General features: G+C 39.5%; 1 protein-coding gene across 1 annotated transcript; it reads left to right on the top strand.

Moving 5' to 3' along the window:
• Positions 1 to 26,165, top strand: usp28 (ubiquitin specific peptidase 28). Its single transcript, XM_059352248.1, has 26 exons — positions 1 to 155; positions 2,423 to 2,500; positions 6,100 to 6,220; positions 6,850 to 6,937; positions 8,295 to 8,457; positions 10,828 to 10,914; positions 11,112 to 11,249; positions 12,483 to 12,550; positions 12,648 to 12,724; positions 12,810 to 12,958; positions 13,061 to 13,188; positions 13,271 to 13,366; positions 13,768 to 13,941; positions 14,159 to 14,367; positions 15,029 to 15,099; positions 15,409 to 15,637; positions 16,230 to 16,565; positions 17,304 to 17,437; positions 18,325 to 18,600; positions 19,981 to 20,076; positions 20,732 to 20,910; positions 21,814 to 21,892; positions 22,397 to 22,476; positions 22,959 to 23,082; positions 23,739 to 23,937; positions 24,753 to 26,165. Exons 1-26 carry the CDS (start codon positions 111 to 113, stop codon positions 24,926 to 24,928), a joined length of 3,600 nt encoding a protein of 1,199 aa, XP_059208231.1. The 5' UTR covers positions 1 to 110; the 3' UTR covers positions 24,929 to 26,165.
• Positions 26,166 to 27,859: the final 1,694 nt, after the last annotated feature.

The following is a 27,859-nucleotide window of genomic DNA, read 5'->3' as shown; positions in this document are numbered from 1 at the left end:
TCTCGGCGATTGACAGATGGATGTGGTTTGACTCGGAGTCAGGGCTGAAAGCGTTTCGTGAAAAAACAGGAACAAATTCACATCTTTGTTTTGTTTTTTTTTAATCTGCAATGAGAGGTGAACAGACTGAAAATGGAGAAAACTCTACGAACTCGGTGAGCGCAAAGGATGATGGAACCATTATTAACACAACAAGTGACATGTTTGCATCGGAATGCCCGAGGAACTAACACTAACCCCTCGTTGTACGAAGCCCAAACCTGTAGGAAAAATCCGCAATTTCAAAGTTACTCTTGACATCGCTTTGTGTAAACACTGAGTAGAAAAAATATGAAAACATGATCATATATTTTTAAAAATACGTTTGAATTCGGCATAGGTATAGGAAATATACCAAACAGCTCGTATTTCAACAAGATTAAACTTTTTATATTAATTATTTGTTCAACAATCTTTCACCGATGTGGCTGATAAGCTCGCAGTTAATTGATATAGCAGTTTATAAAAGCTTCGTTTCATATTATCCATATTAAATTACTGGTAAGAGTTTTTTTGTTTATCTATTAAGTACATAATACAGTTAATAATGTTAAATGCTTAATTATGACATTTTCACATTTTAGGTCTGATTTTCTCAGTTTCTAGTCTCATACGACACAAAACTTATCACTAGCCTACTTATTATGGCTCACAGACACAGGTAATATAAAAGTTTTCATTTACTTTTGACTTTAATTCTTGCAATTAAAAAGTTAACCACGGTTTTATAGAGTGTAACATTTAGTTACACTTTAATCAGTATTTGGCTCTATAGCCATCCAAGCAGGCTATTGCTTTATCAATAGTCATTTCTCAATAACCATTGCAGGAGCCAAGCTTCTAATGCCATTATGTACAAGGGTTTACATACAGTATAACTTGTGTGATATTGTTATACTGTTTGTTTTCCTCTGTTTTCTCTTTGGTAATGACATAGGAGGTGTGTGTGTGTGTGTGTGTGTGTGTGAGATAGAGAGAGAGAGAGAGAGAGAGAGAGAGAGAGAGAGAGACCCAGTGCCTTTGTCACTCATGTCTGGTGGCATGGTGAGTGGAATGATAAACAGAAGCCTGTGCGATCCATGTCAGTAGCCTAAAATAGAGGCTAACCGAGAGGGTCTCAGATAGCCCCTGGACTCCATATAAGTCTGGTCAGCCTGCTCTTGGCTTCCTGTGTGTGTGTGTGTGTGTGTGTGTGTGTGTGTGTGTGTGTGTGTGTGTGTGTGTGTGTGAGAGAGAGAGAGAGAGAGAGAGAGGGAGGGAGAGAGAGATACACACTGACATGTACACCTGCTGTTGGGGTAACAGGCTTTATATAGCGCCTCTCTCTCAGCAGACTTGGAAGTTATTTCTTTTGAGCACTTCACGTCTACAGTATGCGTATGAGGTCAAAACTTATGACAGCCTTTAAGAGTTTGTGTTTACACATGTGGATTATAGGATGTTTGCATGTTTGGTGAGGCAGCATTGTAACATTTAGTTAAAAGGAAACAGGAGGCTTAAATAGTTTATCCGTCAAGTCAAACCATCTAAGGATACACTTGCCAAACACAAAATGACAGTCATGGTTAAAAACCTGTGTTCAAATCTTTAGTAAACTGCATTAAATGTATAGTTAAACAATTTGGAAAATACCCTTATTTGTCAGTACAGTTAATAAGAAGCAACCATTTAGCTTAGCTTTACAGAAAGACTGGAAGCAGTGGGAACAGCTAGCCTGGTTTTGGCCAACACCAGTATGGGGGTGTTATTTACCAGACTATTTCCGGTTTGAAATCAGTATCTTCCTAGAGTAACTGGTCCCCATACTATATGCTGCACAATCATAAAGCGGTAAATTAATAAGCATATTTCTAACATGTCAAGCTATTTGTTTAGTGCTGCTTATTGAAGCCACTGAAAATAGGCTTTGTTTCATTAAGCCATTGTCCTAACCCAGAAGACATGTGGACCTCATATAGGCACGGCAGGTTGCCATTTGGACATTTGTCCTTCAGCCCCATATATATCCTATGAGTGTCTGCTCACCGGGTCACAGGCTAGTGAGGCCCAGATGAGCTCCTCAGGAGCCACATGGACCAAGCATGTTTCCAACAACAGAGAGGCATTCTCTGTCTGCTGGTGGTTGCCATATATATATATATATATATATATATTATTCTCTTATTATTCAAGGTAACCCATACTGTACTGGATGGATGGATGGATAACCCGCTTATAGCTCAGTTTTCTTAATTTGGTCAGTGCAAATGGTAGCCAAATACCAGTCCATCATTAAGCCAAGGTAGCTTTTGTGAGTGCAGTTCAGGACATGTTGGCTGGAGCAGTTCATGAAGAGTATCAAGCTTGACTATCGTTTTCCCTTTGTCCAATCCTTTTACCCCAGCAGAGCGAAGTCCTGATCAACCAGCTGCGGGAGATTACTGGCATCCAGGACCCACAGATTCTCTACAGAGCCTTGAATGTAAGAAATCATCATCAGCTTTCAGGATCTCTGGCAGATAGCAACAATTGTCACAATGTCTGAAATCAGATGAGGCGAGAGCAGAGGAGTGAACAGTGAACAGTGCGGCGCTGCTGTGATCTGGGTCGGGCGGGATAAACATGTTCCGCGATAAGACAGCTGGTGGTGTTGGTCTCTCTTGTGTGTAATATGAGGTTATTTTTCCACAATGCAAGCCAGTGAATGAGCTTTACAATGCAAGATTAACATAATCACAGAGTTGTGACCCACCACCTCTTCTACATAGGAGGAAGACACACAGACTTCGTAGTTGTTTACCCTCTTTTTGTTGTTCTTTATCCTTTGTGGTTGTTACACATCAATCACACATCTGTGATTTTGTGTCTCTGTTCTCATCTTGTGTGTCTCGTGGTCATTTTGAGTCTCTTTGTAATTGTTTAGGACTTTTTGTAGTTATTTTGAGACTTCCTGTAGCTGTTTTTGTCTCTCTGTAGTCATTTGGAGTCTTTTTATGGTTGTCTGCCCAGTTTAGTTTAGTCGCAGTGTGACAGTTTTCAGACTTGACTTACATTTACATTTACATTTACATTTAGTCATTTAGCAGACGCTTTTATCCAAAGCGACTTACAGGAAGAGTAAAAAGCAAACAATCAAGGTATAGTGCAATAAGAGCTATTAGTGCTAGTGACAATTCTTTGAGGAGTAGACTTATCATGTGGTCTAGGAGAGAAGATGCTCTCTGAAGAGCTGGGTCTTCAGGAGTTTTTTAAAGGTAGAGAGGGACGCCCCTGCTCTGGTTGGAACTGGTAGTGTGTTCCACCAGCGGGGAACAAGAAGTGCAAAGAGTCTGGATTGCCTTGGACCAACGGGGGGCAGAGCCAGGCGCCGTTCATTGGAAGAGCGCAGCGGTCGTGAGGTAGCATATGTCTGAATCAGGGCGTTCAGGTAGGTAGGAGCAGTACCGGAGACAACTTTGTAGGCCAGCATTAGAGATTTGAATTTGATGCGGGCTGCAACAGGTAGCCAGTGGAGCTCAATGAGCAGCGGTGTGACATGTGACCTTTTTGGCTGGTTGTAGACCAGACGCGCCGCCGCGTTCTGGATCATCTGAATCGGTTTTACTGAGCAGGCTGGCAGGCCTGTCAGGAGGGCATTACAGTAGTCAAGTTTTGAGATGACAACAGCCTGTGTCAGGAGTTGAGTGGCATGTTGAGTTAGGTAAGGTCTGATTTTTCTGATGTTGTAAAGTGCAAAGCGGCATGACCGGGTAACTGAGGCGACATGACTGGAAAAGGTGAGTTGGTCATCAATTATCACCCCTAAGTTTCGCACCACCTTGGTGGGTGAAAGACACAGGGAGTCAATCTTGATGTTGATGTTGTACCCCCCCTACCTTGATAATGGAAGCATGTTTATAGGATCCATCCATCCATCCATTATCCTTAACTGCTTATCCGTACTGGGTGGCAGGGGACTAGAGCCAATCCCAGCTGACATTGGACGACAGGCGGGGTACACCCTGGGCAGGTTGCCATACTATCACAGGGCTAACACATAGAGGACCAGGAGAGAACCCATGATAACACAGGGAGAAGGCAAGCCAGAGTCGGCGACTGTCTTTCTGTAATGCAAAACTGCTAACTACTACACCACTGTGTAGCCATGTTTGTGGGATGTTTCACCAAATTTGGCTACTTTCAGACTGCAGCCTGAAGTGACCCAAATCCGATTTTTTCGCCCCTATGCGACCTGCATCTGATCTTTTAATGACAGTCTGAACGACACAGACCCGATTTTTTCAAATGCAATCCAGGCCACTTGGATATGTGGTCCTAAAACCGATACATATCTGATCTTTTGACATGCGACTCCAGTCTGAACGGCCAGGTCGCATTCATACATAGGCTGACTGGGGATTTCCACCGGGCGCGTAACAGCCGCGGAACGGCTCCACCGCGGTTTTGCTCCATCTTCTGCCTAGCGTCAATTCACACTGGGCGGGATACAGCCGCGGCACGGCAGCATAGCGAGCCGGTCGTATACACGCGAGATAACGAGAACACGCGATAATCCTGACCATACGGCTGTAACGCGCCCGGTGGAAATCAGGCCTTAATGCTCGCGGCCACGTTTTCCGCTACTTCCGTCAACACTGAGCACGCTCGCTGCGTGTGACGTCGTCGTGTCCTCCAATGCGCATGCGGGACACTTTTGGTACGTTTAAAGTTCACACTGGAGATCACATACAACTCGCATTTAATTGGAAATGTGAACGACCTTGCAAAAAAATCGCATTCCACAAAAAAAATCCGAATTGAGCATTAAGCCCTGCTGTCTGAACGTAGCCTTAGGCGTGTTTCCACTGGTATTGCTTTTTGAGTACTTTTTGGAAAGCAGCAAAAAATGCTATTTAGTTCCAACGTGATGTTAATAGTTCTGCGACACTTACGAGTTTATTCAGCGACAATTTTGACCGTGACAGACCGACGCAGCAAGCAACTGTTGAGACATTCTTTTTCCTTTGTCCATCATCTTCAATTCTTTGGTTTCTTGTTCTTGATTCTCTCCTCTCAGTCTGCTCTGCTTATTTCTTTTTTAACATGGCGCTCTTATGTTGTGGTTGTGTCGAGTTCTACTCACATCATATCTCGCCTCAACCATATCCAGTCAGCACCGACTAGTTGGTAGCGGCTCAAAAAAAATACCTGCCTCGGGTAGGTACTTTTCTGAGCCACTACCTGAGCCACTACTCTGTGAAGTTGGGCGGATCCTCTCTCCAAAGCCACACCCATAGCGGCTCACTAGAGGGAAAAGTACCTATGGAAACGCGCCAATATATTTCATTGAAATTACCAATTTTAAGTTGCTTTTTGAGCCTCAGCAGTGGTTATGTATTTCATCTAAACATGAGCCAGAGAATGTTCTTCGGTGACTTAAAAGGTCTGTCATGTTATGAGCATAAACATTTTATTAGAATATATCCTGTGGAGAACATGAATGTCTGTAAAAAGAAAAAAGTCAGTATCTAGAGAATTCATCCCTAGAGCAATGCTGCTATAGTTGGCTAAAAACATAGCCCTTGCTGTTCTTGTGTAATTAATGTTAAAGGAACACTCTTTGATTACATTAAAAGCCCCCACAGGGTGCCACGTTTCCACCCCAGCACACCGCTTATGTTTTGAAACACAACTGCAAATGAAAAAATCCCTAGGAGCTTGAGTTAATAGCAACCTCATAAAAGTGATAATTGACAAACAGTACAATAAACAGTCTGGCTGACTGTGGTGCAGGCATCATCCAACCTGTTGTACCAGGGGCAGACAGAGAAACAGCAGGAGCTCACAGGTTTGGGAGGGGCATGTGCTCTCGGAGTTCTATACAAAATTAGAAATGTTTGTCTGCTGCTGGTTTTGAATTAAAAGGGGGTTTAATAAATTAGCTGCATGCAAGCCTGTTTGTACTATTTTTAATATTCACAGTTGCTATATTTTATTTTGTTTGTCATGTTTTTTGGTGTATTGTATTGCTTTATATTCTGCGGACACTAATAATATACAGAATATCTTCCTTTACCTTTTCCTTGTCCCCTTCTCTTTAAGGCCAGTCAAGGTGACATTGGACATGCTGTTGGACTGCTGACAACCCAGTCTGCAGATGTTCAGGATCCTGGAGAACCACAGGAGTTAGGGACCTCTGCAGAGGCTTGGGAGGGCCAAAAAGGTACACCCAGGACAAAACAAGCATGCAAAATATTGTGGCTACATTTAGTTTAGTCTCAACTCATTTACATATTTCAAAAATAATATACAATCACATAAAACTGCGGATTGAAAACATAAATATTCAAATCAATGAGTAAATTACAAAATTCACATTTAAATGTTAGTATGTTAGGAATGAAACAAATTAGACCACTAGAATCAAGAGATGTATATGTCACCCACCTATAATTGCCATATATGTTATGCTATATTACTATATTAGCCTATATTTTCTATATGTAACGGGAAATTAAAGTCGTCACAAACAAGAAGTGGGACACTTCAGTAAAAGTAATCTAATGAATTCAGAGCTGCGCCCAGGCTGTAGGATTATTACAATAACTAAGGCTTTGTTTAATTTAGACTTATTGGAACTATTAAATGCCATTTTTAGGTATGGATACTGCTGGATTTATTGATGTATTAAAGAGTAACTAAAAAAACAACCTGAACATTTTGAAAAAGTAGACTCAGTAGAGAATTATTTGTATAAAGAGTTATGCAATCTTTGATCAACAACATGAAACATGAAACTGTTTTAACTAGAATTGTGGGATCTTGTTGACACATTGTTGTCTGTTTCTTCAGGACTTCCTAAAGATGAACTGCAGACGGCCATAGAACTCAGCCTGCAGGAGTCCCACAATGCCCAGGAAGAGGAGAGAGAGTTTCATAGGTACAAGAGACACTGCTTTTTACCAATGATTCTTCGTTACTGGTGACTGTTTTTTTTTTTTAAATATACTACAATATCACAGTAGCAAGAGAACAGCCACATCGAAATCATCAACACCATTTGGAATGTTTTTCAGATTGGTTTTGCATTGTCATTTGATCTAGGTGAGGCCAGTGAATGAAGGAAAGATAAAAGTATATTATAACAGATGATATAAAATGATTATGGGAGATAATATGTGATGATTAAGTCTTGACAGAAAGCGCTTAGACTCTACAGGGAGATTTGTAATCATAGGGTGCCTGCCCTGAGCAGCAATGAGATGAAGATCCTTTTGGAGACTGGTGGTGGTGGTGGCAGCTGAAGATCCTGCAGAGACTTAAAAGCTTATGAGTCTGATGGAATGATGATGAATCTGCGAAGGCTGGGATTGGGAGGGTGCGTCTGATGAACCAATAAGGCAGGCAGAGAATAATATTTAAAAAGAGGCGTCAACAATGTGACAGACATTACCAGTCTAAAAAGAAACATTTGTAGTTCAGCATCCAACCTTATAGCTTTACTCACCAAGAGCTGTCTCCAGCAGTGGAAAGCCACACCAGTATTTACTCTTGTTTTGCTTCTTTTTATATCTCTGCTTTTCTTTACCTGCAAAATTGGTTTCCTGTTGGGAGCAGGTGATTGGGTTGGTGACAAAGGTCACTTGCCAAGAGCTTCTGCAATCTTTATGTTTACTGAGCCAGTAACCAACTTCCTTGAGGGCTGACTGGGCACCTCAGTGACTCACTATCACCTCTAAAAGGCACATCTGCTATTGCTGCTCTTAACAAGCAATGATGTCAGGACGTTATGCTTCTTATGATCCTACTCCATTTAACAGTGAGCGATAATTGGGAATTGTGTTGTTTGCACTATTGCACTTGTGTGTATGTTGTACTTGTATTTTATTTATTTTGTCTTATACTTCTGTCTGTCAATCAAATTGTCCCTCAGGGAGATTAAAGTCTTACCTTACCTTACCTTACCTTACCTTACCTTACCTTACCTTACCTTACCTTACAAGTGATTTTACAAGACGGGATGGGATGGAGCTAGCCAGTTATCATGCTTATTTGGGTAGATATCTCTACAACACAATACATTGAAGTTTTGGAAATAATGTCAAAACTGGTGCTTCATCACATTCTGTTGATAATGCTACTTCTTTTCTTTTTTTAATGTATTACACTTTAGTTCTGTCTTACACATTGCACCTTTAAGGTGATTTTATATTAACCTATACAAAGGATAGGCAACTAACTTGTTTAATAGACTTGTCAGCTCATTACTTTCAAATGGGTAATTTGCTGTCCTGAAGGGCTCTGGAGGTTAGTGCAGAGGAGAATGCAGCCAGAATGAAGAGAAAGAGATGTGAAGCCCAGAGTGAGATGTGCAGTCCTGCAGACTGGATCCGTCAGGACGACTGGCCTGTGGGCATTCGCAATGTTGGCAACACCTGCTGGTTCAGTGCCGTCATCCAGGTGAGAATCAGTGCATTACATTAAAGGGATGAGGATGTACAGGACTATTATGTTCATAACTCAACTCAATTTTATTTATTGGTTTATGTAACACCTTTCATACAAATATGCAGCCTGGCAAACTAATAAAATAAACATGAATAACATTTTGCACAACTAAAAATGACAATAAAACTATAAAATGTTAAAAATCTATAAATTATAGTCAGTAAAATAAAATAAACACCTAAAAAAAATTAACAATGGACGATTAAAACTTAAAAACTAAATCTGTAACATTATTTCAAAGTACTCTGAACAGGATTCTGAACTAGCTCTAGTTTTCCTATATGTATGATTTTAAAGTGATTCAGTCAAAAGGGAATTACAATTAACAGTTAGTAGTTAGAGCATGAGTGATTGTTTCAGCACTTTTAAAAGTTAAAAAAGTGTTAAAAAAGGTCCGACTTTGGCAATATTCCCAAGATCAACAAAGGATGCTTTAAAATAAATAAAATTTGATTTCCTTTTTGCTTTCTCCTACTGTAAATCTGTACACAATATCAGTAGTCTACTGGAAGTAGCATACTTGAATGTATGACAGTTGTATAAAAGTATTGAAATGCATAGTACATGCATACAAAATTCAAACAATACAGCTGCACAGTACACACAAAGCATATAGTTCATGAAGTGCACTAAGCTCCTTTTAAGTGTCCACCTGTTCTGACAGTGTCCCACATCCTCTGCTGCCTAAACTTAAAATAATTCTCTCACGTAGCTTAACAAACATTTATAGACTTGGAATTTCCCTTCCAAGATATCTAACTGTAGCCCGTCAGAGGTGTTGTACCTTGTATATATTTTTTCCCATTTTAAATTAGTGCACATGTGGTTAATGTATTAGTAGTGTATTTTCATTGACGTGGTTCAAACCTACATCCAGCATGACTCTAGTACCACACATTTTTAAACTGAAAGCAGAAACTTTCTGACTACAAATCTTAACTATTCACTGACTCTATACCATCCTAATAGAGTTATTAGAAACACCAGGAAGAAAAGAAAAATATCTGTGCATATTCTGCTAAATGAGAAGATGCGGTATATCTCTGAGCTGCTAATTCTATTACTAGTCCATTCCAGGCTGATTTTAGTCAGGCCTATCAGGTGGCTCAACGGAAACCGGAGCCCTCATTGGGATGCGCAGGCTGTGTGGATAATTAAATAGGGAGTGATGTGATGATGGAGTGAACAGTGGACTTCCTAGCATGAGCCATGAAATGGGCAGAGACGAGACAGTGATTGTTTGTCTCTGTTGAACTCAGATATGCTTCAACATCGATTTAGAAGTCAAACCTCCAAAGGACAGGGGTTATTATCTGGGAATGGAAATAGGCAAAATGAGGCTGGTGTTTGAATACAAATGGTGTTCAAATGATACCCTTTTGTTTGTTTTTTTGCTGGTGTCGATACTGTTTGTTACAATTGAACTGATAGTTGTAGATTCAATGGAGGCCGCCTCTTGATAAAGCAGTCTCCCCTTAAAAAGTAATTATGCTATCAGATTGAGTCTCGGTGACCACATGATTCCGTTGTCAGCTCACATTCCCTCTATTATCCTTTGTGGTATAAATTACAGTAAAACTGAGATAAGCCATAATTGAATTTCCTACTCAAATGGAAATCAAGATATTCATATAAGTGCTCTGAAGCTCCACTCACCACCACATATGACACTAGAGTAACTGGCTGGTATTAATGCATTTAGTTTATCATGAGAAACACAAGTAGCCTGATGTGCATGCTTGAGTATTATGTTTAAAATGAAATAGAAATACCATACAATTCTGGAAATTGCTCTTTTTCCCAAGAGATGCTAAGACACTAGTGCCTTCTATCTTAAATCCATGAATGTAAGGAAATATTTTGTTTTATTTTGTTAGGGCATGGAGCGCAGTTTTGAATTATATCTAATTCAGATAAATTGCTAAATCACAAAGTTAACTTTTATCGAGTGCAAACCACCACAGCTGAGTGCTCAAGTCAATTCAGAATGGTCTAAAGGTGCACTTTATCTAATGTGTGATAAATAAACTGTGGCTTCATTAGAAGGGGCCATAATTCTCCAAATCCCTATTCCAATAGACCTTTAATTTTAGACTCATGATTTGATTCACTTTTCAATTTATTTTGCCAGGTGCAAATGCCAACTAGCTATATATAATTCGAATTGGAAAACAGTATTTTGTCAGTCAAGTATCATACTGTATTTTGCATATGGATATGTTTCTTCTATGTTAGATCGCCACTACAACACACAGCCAGCTGGTAATCTGACTTTAACTGGAGGGCTGCATTAATCGTCTTTGTTTTGTTGTCTTGTTGCAGTCATTGTTCCACCTGCCCGTGTTTAGGAGGCTGGTTCTCAACTACCATCTGTCTGAGCGAATCCTGGAGAAGTGTAAGAGCCATTCTGTGAGTAATCTACTGTCAACAGCACAACAGTTGGTTCCTCTGCCACAGCCATTTACACAAGGGAGATGTCTGTTTGCATATAAAAATGTCAGCTTCATACACGTAAAAGAGAGATGGGTTTTTCTGTCAATAAAAAACATAGGGACATGTGTTATATTGTAAAGGGGTGAGGTTTGATTCTTGGCTTGTGTTAACAGGACAAGAGGAACATAGCGTTCATGCAGGAGCTGCGCTGTCTGTTTGCCCTCATGCTGGGCACCACTCGCAGGTTTGTGGATCCTTCTGCTGCAGTGGAGTTACTGCGAGATGCCTTCAGGACCACTGAGGCCCAACAGGTACAACACTTTTTGGTCTTAGGACAAAAAAAAACCTGAATTTCAGTATAGAGGCCTCCCATTTGTCGATATCAAGTCTCAGAGTCACTAGCCAGAATATGGCACTAGCCTTATGAGGCAGTAAGTCATGAAATGAAGTTACTCTTACTTCTAATGTTTAATTATAAAGTTATGTCATTATTCCTTTGTTCTTCTAAAATAATCTCTATGATTATATATCTGCATTCAAATGTAGAATCTGAGATTTTTGGTATGGAAAGTGTTTTGGTTTCTATTTACAGTCTGAGTGGGCTTTGGTTGGATGTAGGTAGCAAGAGAGGTGTAACAAATTTTTATTTTTTTATTATATATTACTATCCAATGCATGGGAACCTCTGGTTGTTATCTCTCAATTGAAACAATAGCCCTTACTTACAGCAGACATACTGTCTTGTTGTTAAGCACAGGTGCAATTGATGGCATTAAAAATGACTGCATCACATTCAGGTGAGATTGTTCCAGGTACCTAGTATTTTGCCTGTTAGCTCAGTTGACTCCTGGGACCCTGAGTAGAACAGAGCCATCATTAACTTCATTAGTTTTAACTGTGTTTTTTTTCTTCTGTGACAAGTCAAAAGGTGTGTCAGGAAAAGCGTCCAGTTCACTCCACAAATTTGTTCAATAATAATAATAATAATAACCAGCTTTGATGGTCAACACACCGCTGTTCAGCCTCGAGAGAAACCCTTGCAGATCAAACATGCTTGATATTTGCAGCTTGTCTCTAATCCTGTCACTGTGAACAGTTAAGCATTCAACAGTAAATTAAATCTGGAGTGTGGCCACTACCCGTGCTCCATTAGTATATGTTTAAAATGTATTAAGTAACCACAATAAAATACTGACTAAGTAATATATTATTTTTGTTCACTTTTTAGTTTTGCCTCTGTGCTCACTCATCGCTCTTTGGTAGTTAGTAGTAATAGTGATCATTTTATTTGTGCGTTGGGAGAATAAATAGGAAAATAGTCATTGAGTCTAAACTAAAACATGCATCATGCATAAATCCACAAACAGACTTCATCTTGAAATGGGAGACCCCATCACTTAACTGCCTGATGGGCTTTAAAGAGGACAATTTTGTTACTCAGATGTTTAGATGATGTTGGAAAAATTTACCTTTAGTTCATTTTTTGTCACACTACTGTTTCCAAGGCAAAATATGAACTGATGTGACTATATTGATTCTTTCAGGATGTCAGTGAGTTTTCCCACAAACTGCTTGACTGGCTAGAGGATGCGTTTCAGCTAGCAGCCAATGAGTAAGTTATACATTGATGTCATTTGCATGCATGGACTATTCTTCTTCTGTCTTTGTTTGCTTATTTACATAAATAAAATGTCATGATTTACTTTCAGTAATGTAGAAGACAAACAACAAAATCCCATGGTCCAGCTTTTTTATGGTACCTTCGTGACAGAAAGAAGACATGAGGGTATGAGTTTGTTTGAGTTTTCTCCACAGTGACAATCAATATGAATTATGTTTAAAATCACTCACATTTATATGACTCTGCTTAGGTAAAACGTTGTGTAATATCGAGCAGTTTGGCCAGTACCCCCTGCAAGTCAATGGCTTCAACAACCTGGACGAATGTTTAGAAGGTGCTATGGTTGAGAAGGATATTGAGTCTCTACATCCAGATCACAGCGTCACATCTGCCCGTGAGGTGAACTATATCATCAACTGACTAACAATAGAATTTCTACGTATTTGGTATTTTCAGCGTTATGATGCTTTGCTCAGACAGTCATATTTTCTTTGGTTGCAGAGATGGTTTAAAAAGTTACCACCAGTCTTGACATTTGAACTGTCTAGATTTGAATTCAACACCCAGCTTGGTCGTCCTGAAAAGATACACAAGAAACTGGAATTCCCACAAATAATTTATATGGACAGGTGAGCATTGCACAAGGCTGTTGCGTGTCTATTTAAATGTTTCAACAAATTTTGCACATGCATACTGATTTTCTGTGTACAGATATCTTCACAAAAACATCGACCAGACCCATCAGAGGAGAGGAGAAGTGAAAAAACTCAAGGAGCAACTTGCAGCCCTTCAACAGAAACTTGAGTGGTAAGTTTCTGCTTAAAGCTAGGGTAGGCAGATTTCTGAAAAAAAGGCAAAAAGAAGACCTTTACAAGTACTAGTCAGTCATCTCAATCATGCCAATCATGATCTTGATGCCGTTATGTAGCTGTTGATGGACAATAATGAAGTGATCTGTGATTGGCCAAAGTCTACCGTCAGGGGTTAGATTTTCTAAGGCCTGAAAACAGAGCCAAGACAAGGTACAAAAGTCCAGTTTTCTCTCAGACCTCTTGAGTTACTATGTATAAACCTAAAAGGTATTATGGATTTTTTTGCCCATTAAAAAAAATGTCTACCATAGGTTTAAAGCTCAAATAAGATTTTATAACTTCTTCACTTTTTTGGGAATAAATCTTGTACTCATCATGTCCTGTCTTCATTCACAGCTACAAAAACTATGGCTCAGGACCTACCAAGTACCCTCTGGCTGACATGCTGCAGTTTGTGCTGGAGTTCGCCACCACCAAGCCTTCAAGTGTTTCCCCAGCTGAAGATCTGAGACCAGCCTCTCCGACACTTGCAAGTCACCTCCTCGGTGAACTCACCTCCAAAGACAACAGGTTGAGTACAGGAGGGGAGTAACTGTTCAAAGCAGCAGCCCCTGATCTAAGACAAAAGCAGAATAACGTATAGGCAACAGACTCTTACTGGCAGAGCATAAACTGTGAACGGCTTGTTAATTGTTGTGGTAGAAAAGAGTAATATTCGTTAAAAAAAAATGTTGTTGCGGTACTGAACATATTAAACAGACTTCCAACCTTTCCCATCTACCCTCAGTGAACCTGGAGACACAGATTCATCTGAGAGTTTGGGTGCCAGTGTTTCCAGTTGCCAGCGGACCCCCATATACAAGCCCTTCACCCAGTGCAGACTCCCTGTTGACTGCCCACCACACCCTGCCCCCCATAGCATCACTGAAGAAGAACTGCACTTTGTTAAGAACTGCCTACAGCGTTGGAGGACTGAAGTCGAGAATGACATAAATGGTATGCTAATGGATATACAGTTCACACACTAACATCGCTTTAAACACAGGTTTATGGAAGTCTTTTGGCATTATGGGTTCTGTTGACTGAAAAAGTCAGATCAGTCCATCCCTAAGAAAGAGCACAATATATTTTTCAGCTGACTGTGACTCCAGTCTGTAGCAGTCAATAGATTATAATATCAAGGTTCATTTATTGTCATCGTATAATGTAGGGTTGCACAACAAGATGCAGTCGTTGTGTCTCTATGCTACACAACAAAATCAATAGTGCATTCCTGTAGTGCATTTGATGAATTTGCATCAGGAGTCATGAAAGTGGCAACCCTGTTGAAGGGGCAGTTCTCTGGGCAGATTATATTACCAGCATGCCAACACCAATATTTTCATTGACTTCAGGCAAACATTGTCAATCAGCTTACACTACGTTTGAGCACCAAGCATCATTGATGCAAACATAAAGTCTTCCTCCCCCTCATCCCAACGCCAGTCTGACAAGGAGCACAGAATTCTGATGGGACGGTGTCACGATGCTGGGACAGCCTATTTCATCCATTCCACACGGATGCCTTTTCTTTGAGAATTACAATTAAAAGAATTTAATTTATTTCTACTCAGCTGTATTTTGTGTGTTTTTTGTTTTGTATGTGTGTGTGTATCAGAGCTAAAGGCCAGCATTGAAAGACTCAGTCAGACGCTAGAGGCCATGTACTCAGACAACAGTCTCTGCCAGGTAAGACTTACACTCACCTAATTCCCTCTGACAACCAGCAATTTAACCACATGTTTGACATTTACAGCTGCAGAAAGTGCACTGGTTGAGATTAGATGAAGCTTTATTGATCTCTGTGGAGGAACAGAATAAAGTGTAATGTAAACAAGTCAGCAGAGTACAAATAAGAACAGATCAGATAAACGTTATACTGCAGTGAATTTAGAGCTGCCCAGTAACATCTCAGTATTCTGGATCTCAATGTTGTTGTGCTTCAGTGTTCTATACAATGAGGGATTCAATGCTGTCTCCCTCTCTGCTCTTATTTAGGCACCCTACAGACTGCATGCAGTGCTCGTCCATGAAGGCCAGGCTTCAGCAGGCCATTACTGGGCCTACATCTACGACCATGCCAACAAGCGCTGGATGAAGTACAATGATGTAAGCATCACTGAGTCGTCATGGGAGGAGCTGGAGCGGGACTCGTTTGGGGGCATGACCAACGCCAGTGCCTACTGCCTGATGTATATTGATGACAGGCTACCCAACCTCATTACAGGTACAGCTCAGTGTTTTTTTTAAGTTAAATTACTTGATTTGATCAGACTAGATTTAGGTTGAATAATCCTTGAGGACATGTCAGATTATTAGAGCATATTAAACTTCAAGCCGCACCATACTGACTTTAGACGGGGAAACTTTTACCAAATACCGACATGATGGCTGATGTAGTACATTTAGTACCTATATGACTGCAAATATACACAGAAGACTGGTTTCTTAAACAAATAGCTTTTAATAATAATAATGTTTTACATTATTATACATTATAATGCATTATACATAAAATGTATTACACGGGCAACCAATTTGAGAAATGAAAACTGACAACAACAAAAAACAATAAGTAAAATAAAATGAATAGCTAAATAAACATCAGTACTATATGTTCAGTATCAGTTAATTGCTGAACATTTAAATAAAGAATAATTAAAATAAGATAAATACTAACGTCAGTTTTCCTATCATATCGGAAAACATATACGCCAATACCAATAGATACATATCTGTCTGTGATAGGCCAATATTGAGGTCAGAAAGGGGGTTTATTGTTTAGGTCTATTATCTGACACTGTCCCACATCTACCCAGAAGATACAGATGATGAGACAGGCCAGGTGCTGCATGGTATGGACTCCTTGCCATCCGTCCTCAGGCACTACGTCCATGAAGACAACCGCTGGTTCCAGCAGGAGCTCAGTGAATGGGAGGAGCAGTTCTGCCAGACTGCAGCCCCACAGGGAGAGTCTATAGCCTCTGCAGAGCCCCCCAACCCCAGTCCAGACAATATACTCCAAACTGTAGTGGAGCCAGCGCCCCAGTCAGGACCAACCACTGAAGAAGTGGACCAGGGAGCTTCTTCAGAGCCACAGCCAGACCCAGAAGCAGAGAAGGATCCAGAGCCGGATCCCAGAGAGAACACTGAAGGTCTGTAGTGGTGACTAGAGAAAATGGACTGCAGCAAGGTTTTTATATGCCTTAACCAGCCATTGTGAATTATTTTCTGAAAACCAAATAAGTTGTTATAGGCATAGAAAATGCTCCATCATAGCACTTTATCAACGTATCTGTCTTGCCGCCTTCAGATGGCTGTAGGGATTTAAAGAGAAACTTCAGTATTTTTCAACCTGCACTATTTTCAATGTTTCTCGGTCTGTCTGTGGATGAATAAACGGTTCACAAGGGATTAAACAACCTTACTACTATGTACACAGGTGGTGAAATCTAGTGATGTGTGAAACAGGTTGTCACACTGTGTATCACACACTCTGCTCTGGGAATCAAAATACAACATAGACAGACAAAGCTTTTTTCAAGGTCAAGAAAATAAAAAATGTATTGGAGCACTGCTTGCGCTGGTTGTTGCATTGACACAAAAACAAGGCCCCCTATCTGTGTCTATGTCTCAGCACCACTTGTGATAGCATTTCTCCAGACCTCTGTTACAATAAGACATACTGTAGCACAAGATTAGTATGGTAATGCTTTATATAATAGGGGAGATGAAATTGTTAGAAATCTGCAACTATATTATTGCTCGCAATTTTTCTTTAGACCCTTTAGTACATGATGAGGTAGCCTTTAATTACCTGCAGACTTCTGAATCATACTTTTCATTTCAGTCTTGTGTGTCCCCTCACAGCCTCTCTCTTTTTTTGACCCCAGAAGAATCAGAGTTAACACCTCCACCACCACAGAGCCCCGGCTGCCAGCCAGACGTCATGAGCAGTGAGGCAGTCACTGACACCCTGGCACCCAGCCAGAGCTCCACCTCTCCTGAGAAGGAGCTTCAGAGTCAGGTTGGCAAGACCATGACACCCCGGGAACCCGCTCCCCCCTCTGTAGAATATGGGTCAGAAATTCTAGGCCATGGAAATAAAGTGTTTACATCTGGGTCAAGGATCCAGTTCCACCACTTAGCATAGCAACACTTGATGTCCGATGGGGGCAGAGTAATGGACAGATAAAGTAAAGGTTATAAGTGATTACTGCTAACATTTGTTTGATAGCCAGAAGCTTTCTCAGAGGCATATCATATAATTTTCACTGTATCACTTTCTGTTTTTGTTATGGTGAAAATATCAGAAACACCAGTGCTGTCCAAAGCACAAACACAACCTGAAACCACAACCTCTGTCAACAAACACTGATTTTAAGCATCTTAAACATAGGATTTTTTTAGACTGTAACATTAGGTGACAGTAAATATAATGGTAACTTAGTTATGGTAATACCTTCAAACCAATGCATTACCGCTTGTGTCCTGTCAACATATATGGAGCTCCAATGACACCTTGATTTGTCACATGTAAGTGAATATTACTCCCCAAGTGGATTTCCAAATGTATTCAGCCTCAGCCTATCTGCTGACCCACCTGGCTTTATATAATAAGACCAACCTTTCACTGGGTACAAGTAGCTATTTTGAATTTCACACGCCCCCGGAGCCAATTTGTTCTCCAGTGGAGTGGAGGGTTGTGTTAAAATAGAAACACATGCTGTATGATATTTTCCTGATATATTCATTCTCCACAGGTGTTTATAATGCATACAGATGTGTAAATTAGGGTGAGTGCATTTCCACATGGAGGCACACTATGCAAACCCTCAACAGGATAAGTGGATATGGATTATGGATGGATGGAAGGCATAGTAATGTGTATCTTGTTGAATCTTTCTCCGTCAGAATCCCAGCCCTGAAGCAGAGCTTAGTAACCAAGCAGACGCTGACCTCCATGTGGAGAAGGATGACTCACAGGCGGCAGGCCTCAGCCCTCCAGCTGAAGGTGAGCCAGAGGCTCCCAGGGAAGCTCCTGAACATGAAGCAAAGCAGGAGGATGAGGAGCCGCAGCAGGAGGTCCCGGTGAGACAGAGACAGACTGAGAACGAGGTCTCAGAAGTGGAGATCCCCAACGTGGGCAGGATCATGGTGAGAGCTGATGCTGATGGATACAATGAAGAGGTAAGAGGGTGTCATGATGTGATATGAATCCAGTAGCTTATAACATATTGCAAACTCTGTTATAACCTTTAAAGCGTTCGAAGACAAAAAAAACAAACACCTGGACATAGTTTTCAGCTTTCAGTCACTATTAACATCGTGTGATTTAAAGGTACCTCAAAAGTCATTACCTATCAAAGTGTTGTATGTCATTGGAATTTAAACATGTGGATCTGTACTTTCCTATTACTCTTCAACTTGGTACCAGCTGTCAGACTCTGAATCCACATTGTGTCCATCCTCTTTGTCTTCCTCTGAGATCATATCTTTGTTCCTGTAGCCAGTGATCACACGCAACATGAATTGCCTCTGATTATCGTGAAGCCTGTTTCCATCACAGACAGTTCTAAAGTTATTAAATGTTTTGTAGAACACTACACTCAGTTTTTACTACACTCGGGGATTTTGGCATAGTTAGCTTAAAGCTAAGTAAATAAGTGCCCCCAAATAAATCAAACAGAGTGAAATTTGAGGACGAATGCAATGGAACGAGGAATGTATCAGACCTGGTATGGAGCTATATTACTCATTTAATGCATTATGATACATTAGCACAGACCTAACATGTGAATACTGTCTTTCACTTGCCACAATGCTTTTTTTCAGATGTCATGTTACATTTATGACCCTATCTGATTGATAAATACTTAATTTATTCAAAATTCAAAAGATTCCTGTTCTTCTAAGCTTCATCACTTAAACAAAAAATATAATGAAGGCCTAGAAGTGTGTGATATTGCTTTTCCTGCTGCTCACTCACTGCTTTTTGGGAGATATTTGGATGATGCTGTTTTGCAGTTTGTTTTTAACTGTAATGTTTATTAAGTTTTTTCCATATACTCATGAGACATACACAACAAAGAAAAAACAATAGACATAAATAAAACACTATCAACAGTCATGGCTGCAGCTATCCATATTCTACAAAATCAGATTTATATAGTTTACAGTTCACATGTCTTTCGTTATATCATACAACACCCATTTTTCCCACTTTGTAATAGATACATCTTTCTTCAGTCGAAGTTTGTAGGAGTAACAGTAAATTGTCTTACAATCCCTAGCCATTGTTTTATGGTGGGAGAATCAGCCTTGTTCCAGTTCCTCCTCTTTGTCACAACCAACAGTATCTTGACTATATATCTATCATTCCCAGTTACACTTTCAGTTACATTTCCAAGGTACATAGTCTGTTTTGCAGTTTTAAAGCAATTTCCCATCACTGACACATCTACCACCAGAGTCTGATTTGAGCAAAAAACATACATTTTTCTTATCTCAGTATGTGGGAGTGGGGTGCTCAGTTGGTGTTAAAATCTCTTGTTTCTACTCATTTCCTAGATGATGTTGACTCCAGCTATGCAGGGCGTCATTCTTGCCATAGCCAAGGCCAGACAAGTTTTCGATAAGGAAGGGCCTGAAGCTGGCCTCATCAAGGTATGGTGGTTTTCTCGACTCTACATTTCATAAAATAATTAAATAATTTTGTTTCCTGAAATATTTTCGCCAGCCAACAAAAACATTACATTGCTACATTAAACTGCTTCCTAAAAAAGTAAGATTTGATTAATGCATCAGTACACAACATATTCTGTATTAACAATTAGCAGTGTCAGTCTCATCATCAGAGGATCAGAAGCCTCCTCAGGACTTCTGTCTATAAATGATAAAAGTGCAGATTTTATAAAGTAGTCAATAAAAAGAGGAATGTTTTAGCCTTGTCTTTTGACTCATGAAATTCAATAATCCCCACGTTTAATGACAACACAGAAAATATTGCAAATTGTCCACCAGTGTCCTAAAGTGGTTGAAATGATACTTGAAGGCCAAACTAATAATTTACTTATATATGCGTATATTTGATGAGATTTTCACCCATTATGAATGAAGAATGTTTGCTTGTCTCAAACATTATCACAAAAACTTTTGTAACATACTCAGTTGTTGTATGAGTCATTCTGAGATCTATCAGTCACTGTGAGTTTGCACCAAATGAAATCAATTTATCTGGCACTTTTACATGGTTTGCACCGTGAGCTTATTGGCAAATTTAGGTATGATTAAATAATGATATTTCCTACTGTTACTTCAGGCCTTCCACGAGGAGTATTCCCGCTTGTTTGAGCTCTCCCAGGAGAAGACCACACCCCAAGAGGACCCTCGGCTGCAGCACGCTCTGGTCTACTTCTTCCAGAACAAGGCACCCAATCGCATTGTTGAGAGGACGCTGCTGGAGCAGTTTACCGACCGCAACCTGAGCTTCGATGAGAGGTTCGCACAGATAACAGAACAAATGACTCCATGATGAGTCTCGGACATTAGTCTATTTGTAACGGATCAAGTTCCAAAAGTGATAAACATGAGAATATGAATAAGCTTTTGAAAGAAATTGGATTAACCAACCTTAACCGTAGAAGCAGTAACCCTTCCGTATTCAACCTCCTTTCAGTATAATGTCATGCACCTCTTAAACCCAACTCACTGAACACCATCTTTGGGGTCTAAATGTGCAAAATAAAATAAACATTTGAAAGCCACATAGCATGCAGACTTATTCTCATGAATTGGAAATCCAACAAACACCCTCCCTCCTCCAGATGTATACAGGAGTTGTTGACTTATGAATAAATAAGACATACATTGAGCAGGTCCTATGACAAGTGTGATCTCCATCTGTTGAATATATAAAGGAATTGAATCTGATATACCATTCACTTGATGTATGTTTTTCCTATTTAGCTCTTCGCTACTGTTAACTTTGTTCATATATTGGATCCTTTTTTAATAACATTCATTCATTCATTCATTAACCTTAACTGCTTATCTGCAATCGGGTTGCGGGGGGCTGGAGTCTATCCCAGCTGACATTGGGCGAGAGGCAGGGTATACCCTGGACAGGTCTCCAGACTATCACAGGGCTAACACATAGAGACAAACAATCACACTCTCATTCACACCTATGGGCAATTTTTTAGTATGTACACACACACACACACACACACACACACACACACACACACACACACATATATGACTAATGCTTCATAGACTAAGAACTGCAGTATATCATCCAACAGGCCTATTGTGCCATCTAGTGTCCAGAGCAAAGACCTGCAGCATGGTGTGAATGTTCCCATTCCTGTTGTAAATTAAAAGCATTTTCTGTGCATGTAGGGCCATCAGTATCATGAGGGAAGCCCGAACCAAGCTGCGCCTCATCAAGCCAGAGGATATGGATATGGATGAGTACTTGGTGGGCTGACAATTCACTTACCTTCAGGGACACTCTGTTTATGTTATGGGGAGTTTATCTGCAATGCTTTTAAAATATTTTCACTGAAAATTACTCTGTCTCTACTGCCTTCTTTGATTGATATACTGTTAGTGCAGCAACTGCATACCAACCACCAATATGGAGATGGAGACATTACATTTTCAAAAATCAGATTCATCTTGCTATGGAGAAAGACATGCTATGTTGAACCCCAAAGAAGAAATACAGTATTTATACTAGTATTTTTGTTGTTCTTTTTACAAATTACACACAAACACAACCTAAAATACACACATGCACAACTGAACTTAGTACAACAGAGCGGTAGAAGAAATAAATCCTGTATTCAGTTACTGACAAGTGGCAGAAATATCTAATCAGAAAATTGATCTAAAATTTAATTTAATTAAATTTAAAAACAAAACAAAACTGCACAAACAGAATATTAAGTAATTGTTGCTTGTCCTGTGTGCTCTTTCACAGCAGTGGCACGATGACTACAAGCTGTTCAGAACGGTGTTTGTCTACCTGCTGACTGGACTGGAACACTATCAGCACGGGAAGTAGGTGTCAAACGTTCACCACTACACCGCCTAGCCAACACGTCAGATCACTTCTGCAGATCAATATCATCTTGTTGTGTTCCATGTGTTGCACCAAAGATACCAGTTTCAGTAACCATACCGTACATGCAATATAGAGAAGAAGACATAATGTTCTTGCACTTCGTAAAGGATAACAGGAAATTCATTTTAAAGGTAATAAAGTTAATCTGGTCCAATAAGGAAAAATTTGTATTTTATTCGTGAAATTGTTTAATAAGAAAATATCTGAAGCAATAACATTTTATAAAAAATCCATTAAGAATTATAAACAATTGAATGCCACATCCTTACATGTGCCTGGTATTGTAACTGAATTCAGTGTCGCTTAGGAAGTGTAAACATCTTTCTTTCCTTTTAAAAATGACAATGCTTGGTTTACATACCAAATTGCAGTTTTTGTAGATAATGACATGGCGACTGTTGCCTTGCGTGTGCTGCAGGATGCGGGAGGCGCTGATCTTCTTGGCTCATGCTTATGAGACCAACGCCACCCTGCTGAAGAACGGAGAGAAACGTGGCATGGACACGTCTCTTATTGCCACTTACAGAAGGAAATGCCTCACTGTGAGTAAGACGGCTCTTGCAGTCAGTGTGTGGATACAATATATTATTTTGAAGCATGAGAGCGCTGAGCTCAACCATTCTGCATAAATGTCAGGTCTGTTCCATACTAAAAAACTTGTGGTCTGTGTCATCAATCAAATCAAAATCAAATCAAATCAAAATTACTTTATTTATCCCCGAGGGGAAATTCAGTTAGTCTGGTAGAATCTCTTGAAGAATGAGACAGTCTGATGGCTGTATAGGAGCGAAGGATTTTTGTATCTCTCTGTCCTGCAACGGAGAGATAGGAGCCGTCCACTGCTGTTTTTTTGGTCCATAAAGGTTTTGTGTAGCGGATGATCCGGGTATTTTTCGATGGCCTCGAACATCTTGACAGGTCATCTCTCCACCACCTCCTCCAGTGTGTCCAACCTGGCACCTAGTCATGGGTGTGTTCCTGTGAAAGAGTAACTGTTTAAAAAACATATATTAGCAAGGTTAGAACCAGCACTATTTTGGCCATGTCCAAAATTCCACAAAATTTTGCCTCATTTAAGATGCTTCTCAAGGGAGATATCAGCGCATACTTTGGCCTCAACAGCTAAAAACTCAGTTTTCTTTTTCTACATTGTGACAATAACTTCTCCATCTTCCTCCTACCGACATCCATCATGCAGGCACTGAATGAAAGCGCATCGCAGCTGTTTTGCAGCGGTGAGGAGACCAATGTGGAGGAGGGCATTGCCCTCATGGACGAGGCTGTCATCCCCTGCCTTCACCTCATGAGTCGTGACTCTGCTTTAACCCAGGAAGACCGGGATGCCATGGAAAGCATCCGCAGCCACTGGTGCTGCTGCCTGGGACAGGACATGGATGGTAAGATTAGTGAAATTATCACAACAGTACATTTAACAACAATGTACTCAGTCATCTAATTGTCTTTAAAAGTTTTCCACCCATTTTTCATTGCTCTAATTCCTAGTGGCAGATGACACTTACTTTATGTGACTTTTTAAATTAATTTATTCACAAAAATGATGATATACAATAAAATGATAAATAATCACAAAAAAGTTCCACATGCGAAAAAATGTGCTTAATTCTCAGGTTAGCAATAAAACCTATCTAATCTTGGTCTTCAAAATAAAAGTCTCATTAGGTAATATAGTGTTTCTCAACATACAACATTTTGTGTATTCCTCAGCTTATACTATGCAGGATTTTCTTACAAAACAATGCATAGACTCATACAAAAATAATCCCTTTCAATCATTACTTATGACTCACTATCTCTGTTAGGTGGTGTCTGTATGTGCAAGAACATGCTCTTTGCCTGGATTCTCTTTTCTTTTCAATTTGCTCATTCACATTACTAGCAGTCATTACTTTTTTTTTGCCTCTTGCTGGTGCATTGCTAAATTGCCTGGTGCATGACTGGTGCAAGCTGTCAAACAGTGGAACAGTGTGAAACTGTCATTGGAGGTCTTTCCCTATTCCCAGTCTGTACATCCCCAATAATCCTCTCGCCTCCTCATCTTGTGTCTTAATCCCACCCTCTTTAATATATTACAGATATGTCTCTGTTCACAGTAACCTCTTATTACTGTACACTGATACTAATGCTATCAAACATTAAACTAAAGTGCAATTAAATAAACCCCTCATTTCTACTGCTCTTCCTATGTTTTCAGACTCATTGCAGGTGAAGCTAGGCGAGTTTCTGCCCCGAGTTCTGGACGGTTCAGCTGAGACAGTAGTTCTTAAAGACCCACCAAAAGTCCATGTCAACCAGGCCCACGATCTGTGCAGCCGGCTGGCCGCTGTCATGGAATCCATCCACAGCACCTCCATAGTCAGCGTCAAGTAAAAGAATGAATCCGCCAACAACATCCTTGAACACTGCATCCAACCTGCAAGCAAATTGACCGATAGCTCATTCTGGCCTGACAGACTGTGGGGTTGAGACAGCATGTAGATTTTAAACAAGCCAAATTATGTATTTCATTTTTTCTGCTGGTTACGTGTTGCACATGAATATCACTTTGATGATTTACCATAGCAAGCTAAGTAGACTTTAGGTGTAGATAGGGATTAGGTTATCACTTCATGGATCATTACACTGGAAAAGTCCCCGAAAGGCTTCAAAACTCTTAATGATCAAGATACATCCTCCACATTATTCTCACTATCAGCCATCCCCTCTTTGCTAAAAATGTGTATTTAAAAATCATAATGGCCTTAAAGCAGAAGCAGGTTACGCAAAAGTGGCCCAAAAAAACAGTTATTTGTTTACTAGATATCAGTTGTCTCAGAACCTCTCTGACTTCCTCGATATCCTCTTGGTTCCCACTCCAAAGATCACATTACCTTCTGTCTTGGCCAGTTTTGATGCTACGTAGTGACTCTGATCTTTCCCTTAAAACTGTCGATAAAACTGTAAAGGTTCATATAGCTGTAACCAGCTTCTTGACAGCCAAACAATTATTCATGAAACCAACTTGCTGAACAAACAAGATGTCATCAGTCGGAGAACAGAGAATCTATAAACTTCAGTCTGGATGTATTTTATTGGCTGGCAAACTTGTTAACTTAATATTTTGGCGACAGTGGGACTCTCTCTCAGCTCAGCATGAAGAGACTGGATTTGTAAGAGTTGTTGTTGTGTTGCTAAGCAGTGTGAATGCACAATACGGCCTTTACACAGGGCTAAAAGAGAAACACTAGATTTGTACTGCACAGTAACAAATGCTTTTTTAAATATATGTTTTATATTACTTTGTATTTTTCCAAAACTGGAAATTTTACGTGTAGATGAAGCTAGAAAGAAAGATGTCCACAGTACTCTCTTTGTTTAAGTGTGACAGTGTCCTTTTGGGAAGCACCTTGCTGAAAAGATGTGCCTTTTCTGTCCTTTTGAAGGGTTCTCTGTAAACCGTGTAAACCCTTTGAAAAGAAAGAGTCCCAGATTCAACTCAGTATTATGAATGAGTCCTCTAAATCAGGGTTTTCACACCAGCTACTCTAACAGCCATTTATGGCTGCTGATTTCACAATGCTTTTTCACTTGTACACTGTGATGATACTCAGTAAATGTTTTAAATGCACTTTGTACTGCTTTGTAATTGACTTAACTGACAGGTTTAGTGTGAGTATCATTTGATAACAACTGTCTAGCTGTTCCGAGAAATAAAAAAAATGTAAATGCCTATATACTATAACATAAAATGGAAATACTCAAGTAAAGTATAAGTATCTCGTAACTGTACTTAAGTACAGGATTTGAAATGTGCTTTGTTACATTACAACACTAAGCGAGTGGAATGATTAATGCAAAGAAACAAATATTTATAGATAGAGTTGGTTAATTTGCTTAACTAAAGCTTACTAAGAAAAAGTAGTTCAAACTACTAATGTACCTGAGATACAAATAAAAAGAGTTTATATGCCAGCAAAAAGTTCCACTTATTTCGATTTATTGCAAGAAAATGTATCACCTGTTCACAGGTCATACATAAAAAGCTGCTATTCATGGAAAAGTGCAACGACTGTCCATTTAGTTTTGTGTAAAATGTCCATCAGTCAGACACCTAACTTCCAGAAACTAGAGTCCAGATGGGGACATTGCACCAAGTGGATTTTTAGTCAAGGAACTGCTGAAATAGCATGCAACAATTTTTCTGGTTATTTGTTTTGTTGTTAATATTTATGAAGTTCATCCATGAATGCTGTGTGAGCATTGAGCAATGCTCACCCTTTTGCACATGAACTACACAAAGGTGAAAGGTGAAGTCTGCGGCGTTGGCTCATGTGGCCACTGACTGACAAATGCATTGCCTGCACATGCCTTCACAGCAGTCAGGATGACAGAAAAAGAGCATGGTCAAAGGGAGTTCAGTTACATAAGGGATAAAAATAATGGTAAAATAAAAAATCATTCCTTTCCTTTCATGGCCCGAAGGTTTCAGAAGTTAACTATGCAAAGAATAGTAAAAGTAGTATGACTGGTTATAGTCTAAGATCACAAGATGTGTTTTTGTCCGTTTCAAGTGCACGAATAGAAAGCTAATATAATACATTTTTGAGCCTAAATGAAAATAGACATTTTTATGAGGGCTGCTTTCTTGAACATAACTTATTTAATATGTTAAAAAAATATTTAACATTATTATACATTCAGTGTATTACAGTGTCAACCAATTCTACCGCACATTAAGTGTCAGTCAGTTGCTGACCAAACATTGTTTTCTGCTTTATATATTGTGTCAAAAAAGTTTTCGAATTGGCACATATCGGCCAACGTACAATATATATGCAGTTGATAGGCTAATATCGGCTGATAATATCTGTCAACTCATTTATCAGTCGGGCTCTAGTCCTAATTTTAAGTATCATATGATGATGATCAGGGGAGATTTTTTCATGTGCTTCATTTTCGTTTTTAACAATATACAAATGCAACGCAGTAACTTTCCTATAATAATAATAATAATAATCTGTTATTTTTTTCTTCAGGTGACATGATTACGGAACTTATGTTTTTTTTTTAATTTGGCTATCAAATTATTTTTCTTACAGTCCTTGTATGTTAATATGTTGATAGAATAAGGGTTAAATATGGATACATTTATAAAACAAAATAAAAATAACTACTGAAACAATTTGCAAATATGAATGTAGCTGAACTACCAGAAAGCTCCTGCAAAATTTAGTTAAACTACTAGATTAAATACATTTAGTCACACTGTTAAAATAATCGCCTAAGTCTATTTTTGTCAAAATTGGGTTTTTTTTTGCCCAA

Source organism: Centropristis striata, chromosome 15 (assembly GCF_030273125.1).
Source record: "Centropristis striata isolate RG_2023a ecotype Rhode Island chromosome 15, C.striata_1.0, whole genome shotgun sequence".
Lineage (NCBI taxonomy): Eukaryota > Metazoa > Chordata > Actinopteri > Perciformes > Serranidae > Centropristis > Centropristis striata.
The sequence above is the reverse complement of the archived record's forward strand: the minus strand, read 5'-3'. Positions and strand labels throughout refer to the sequence as shown.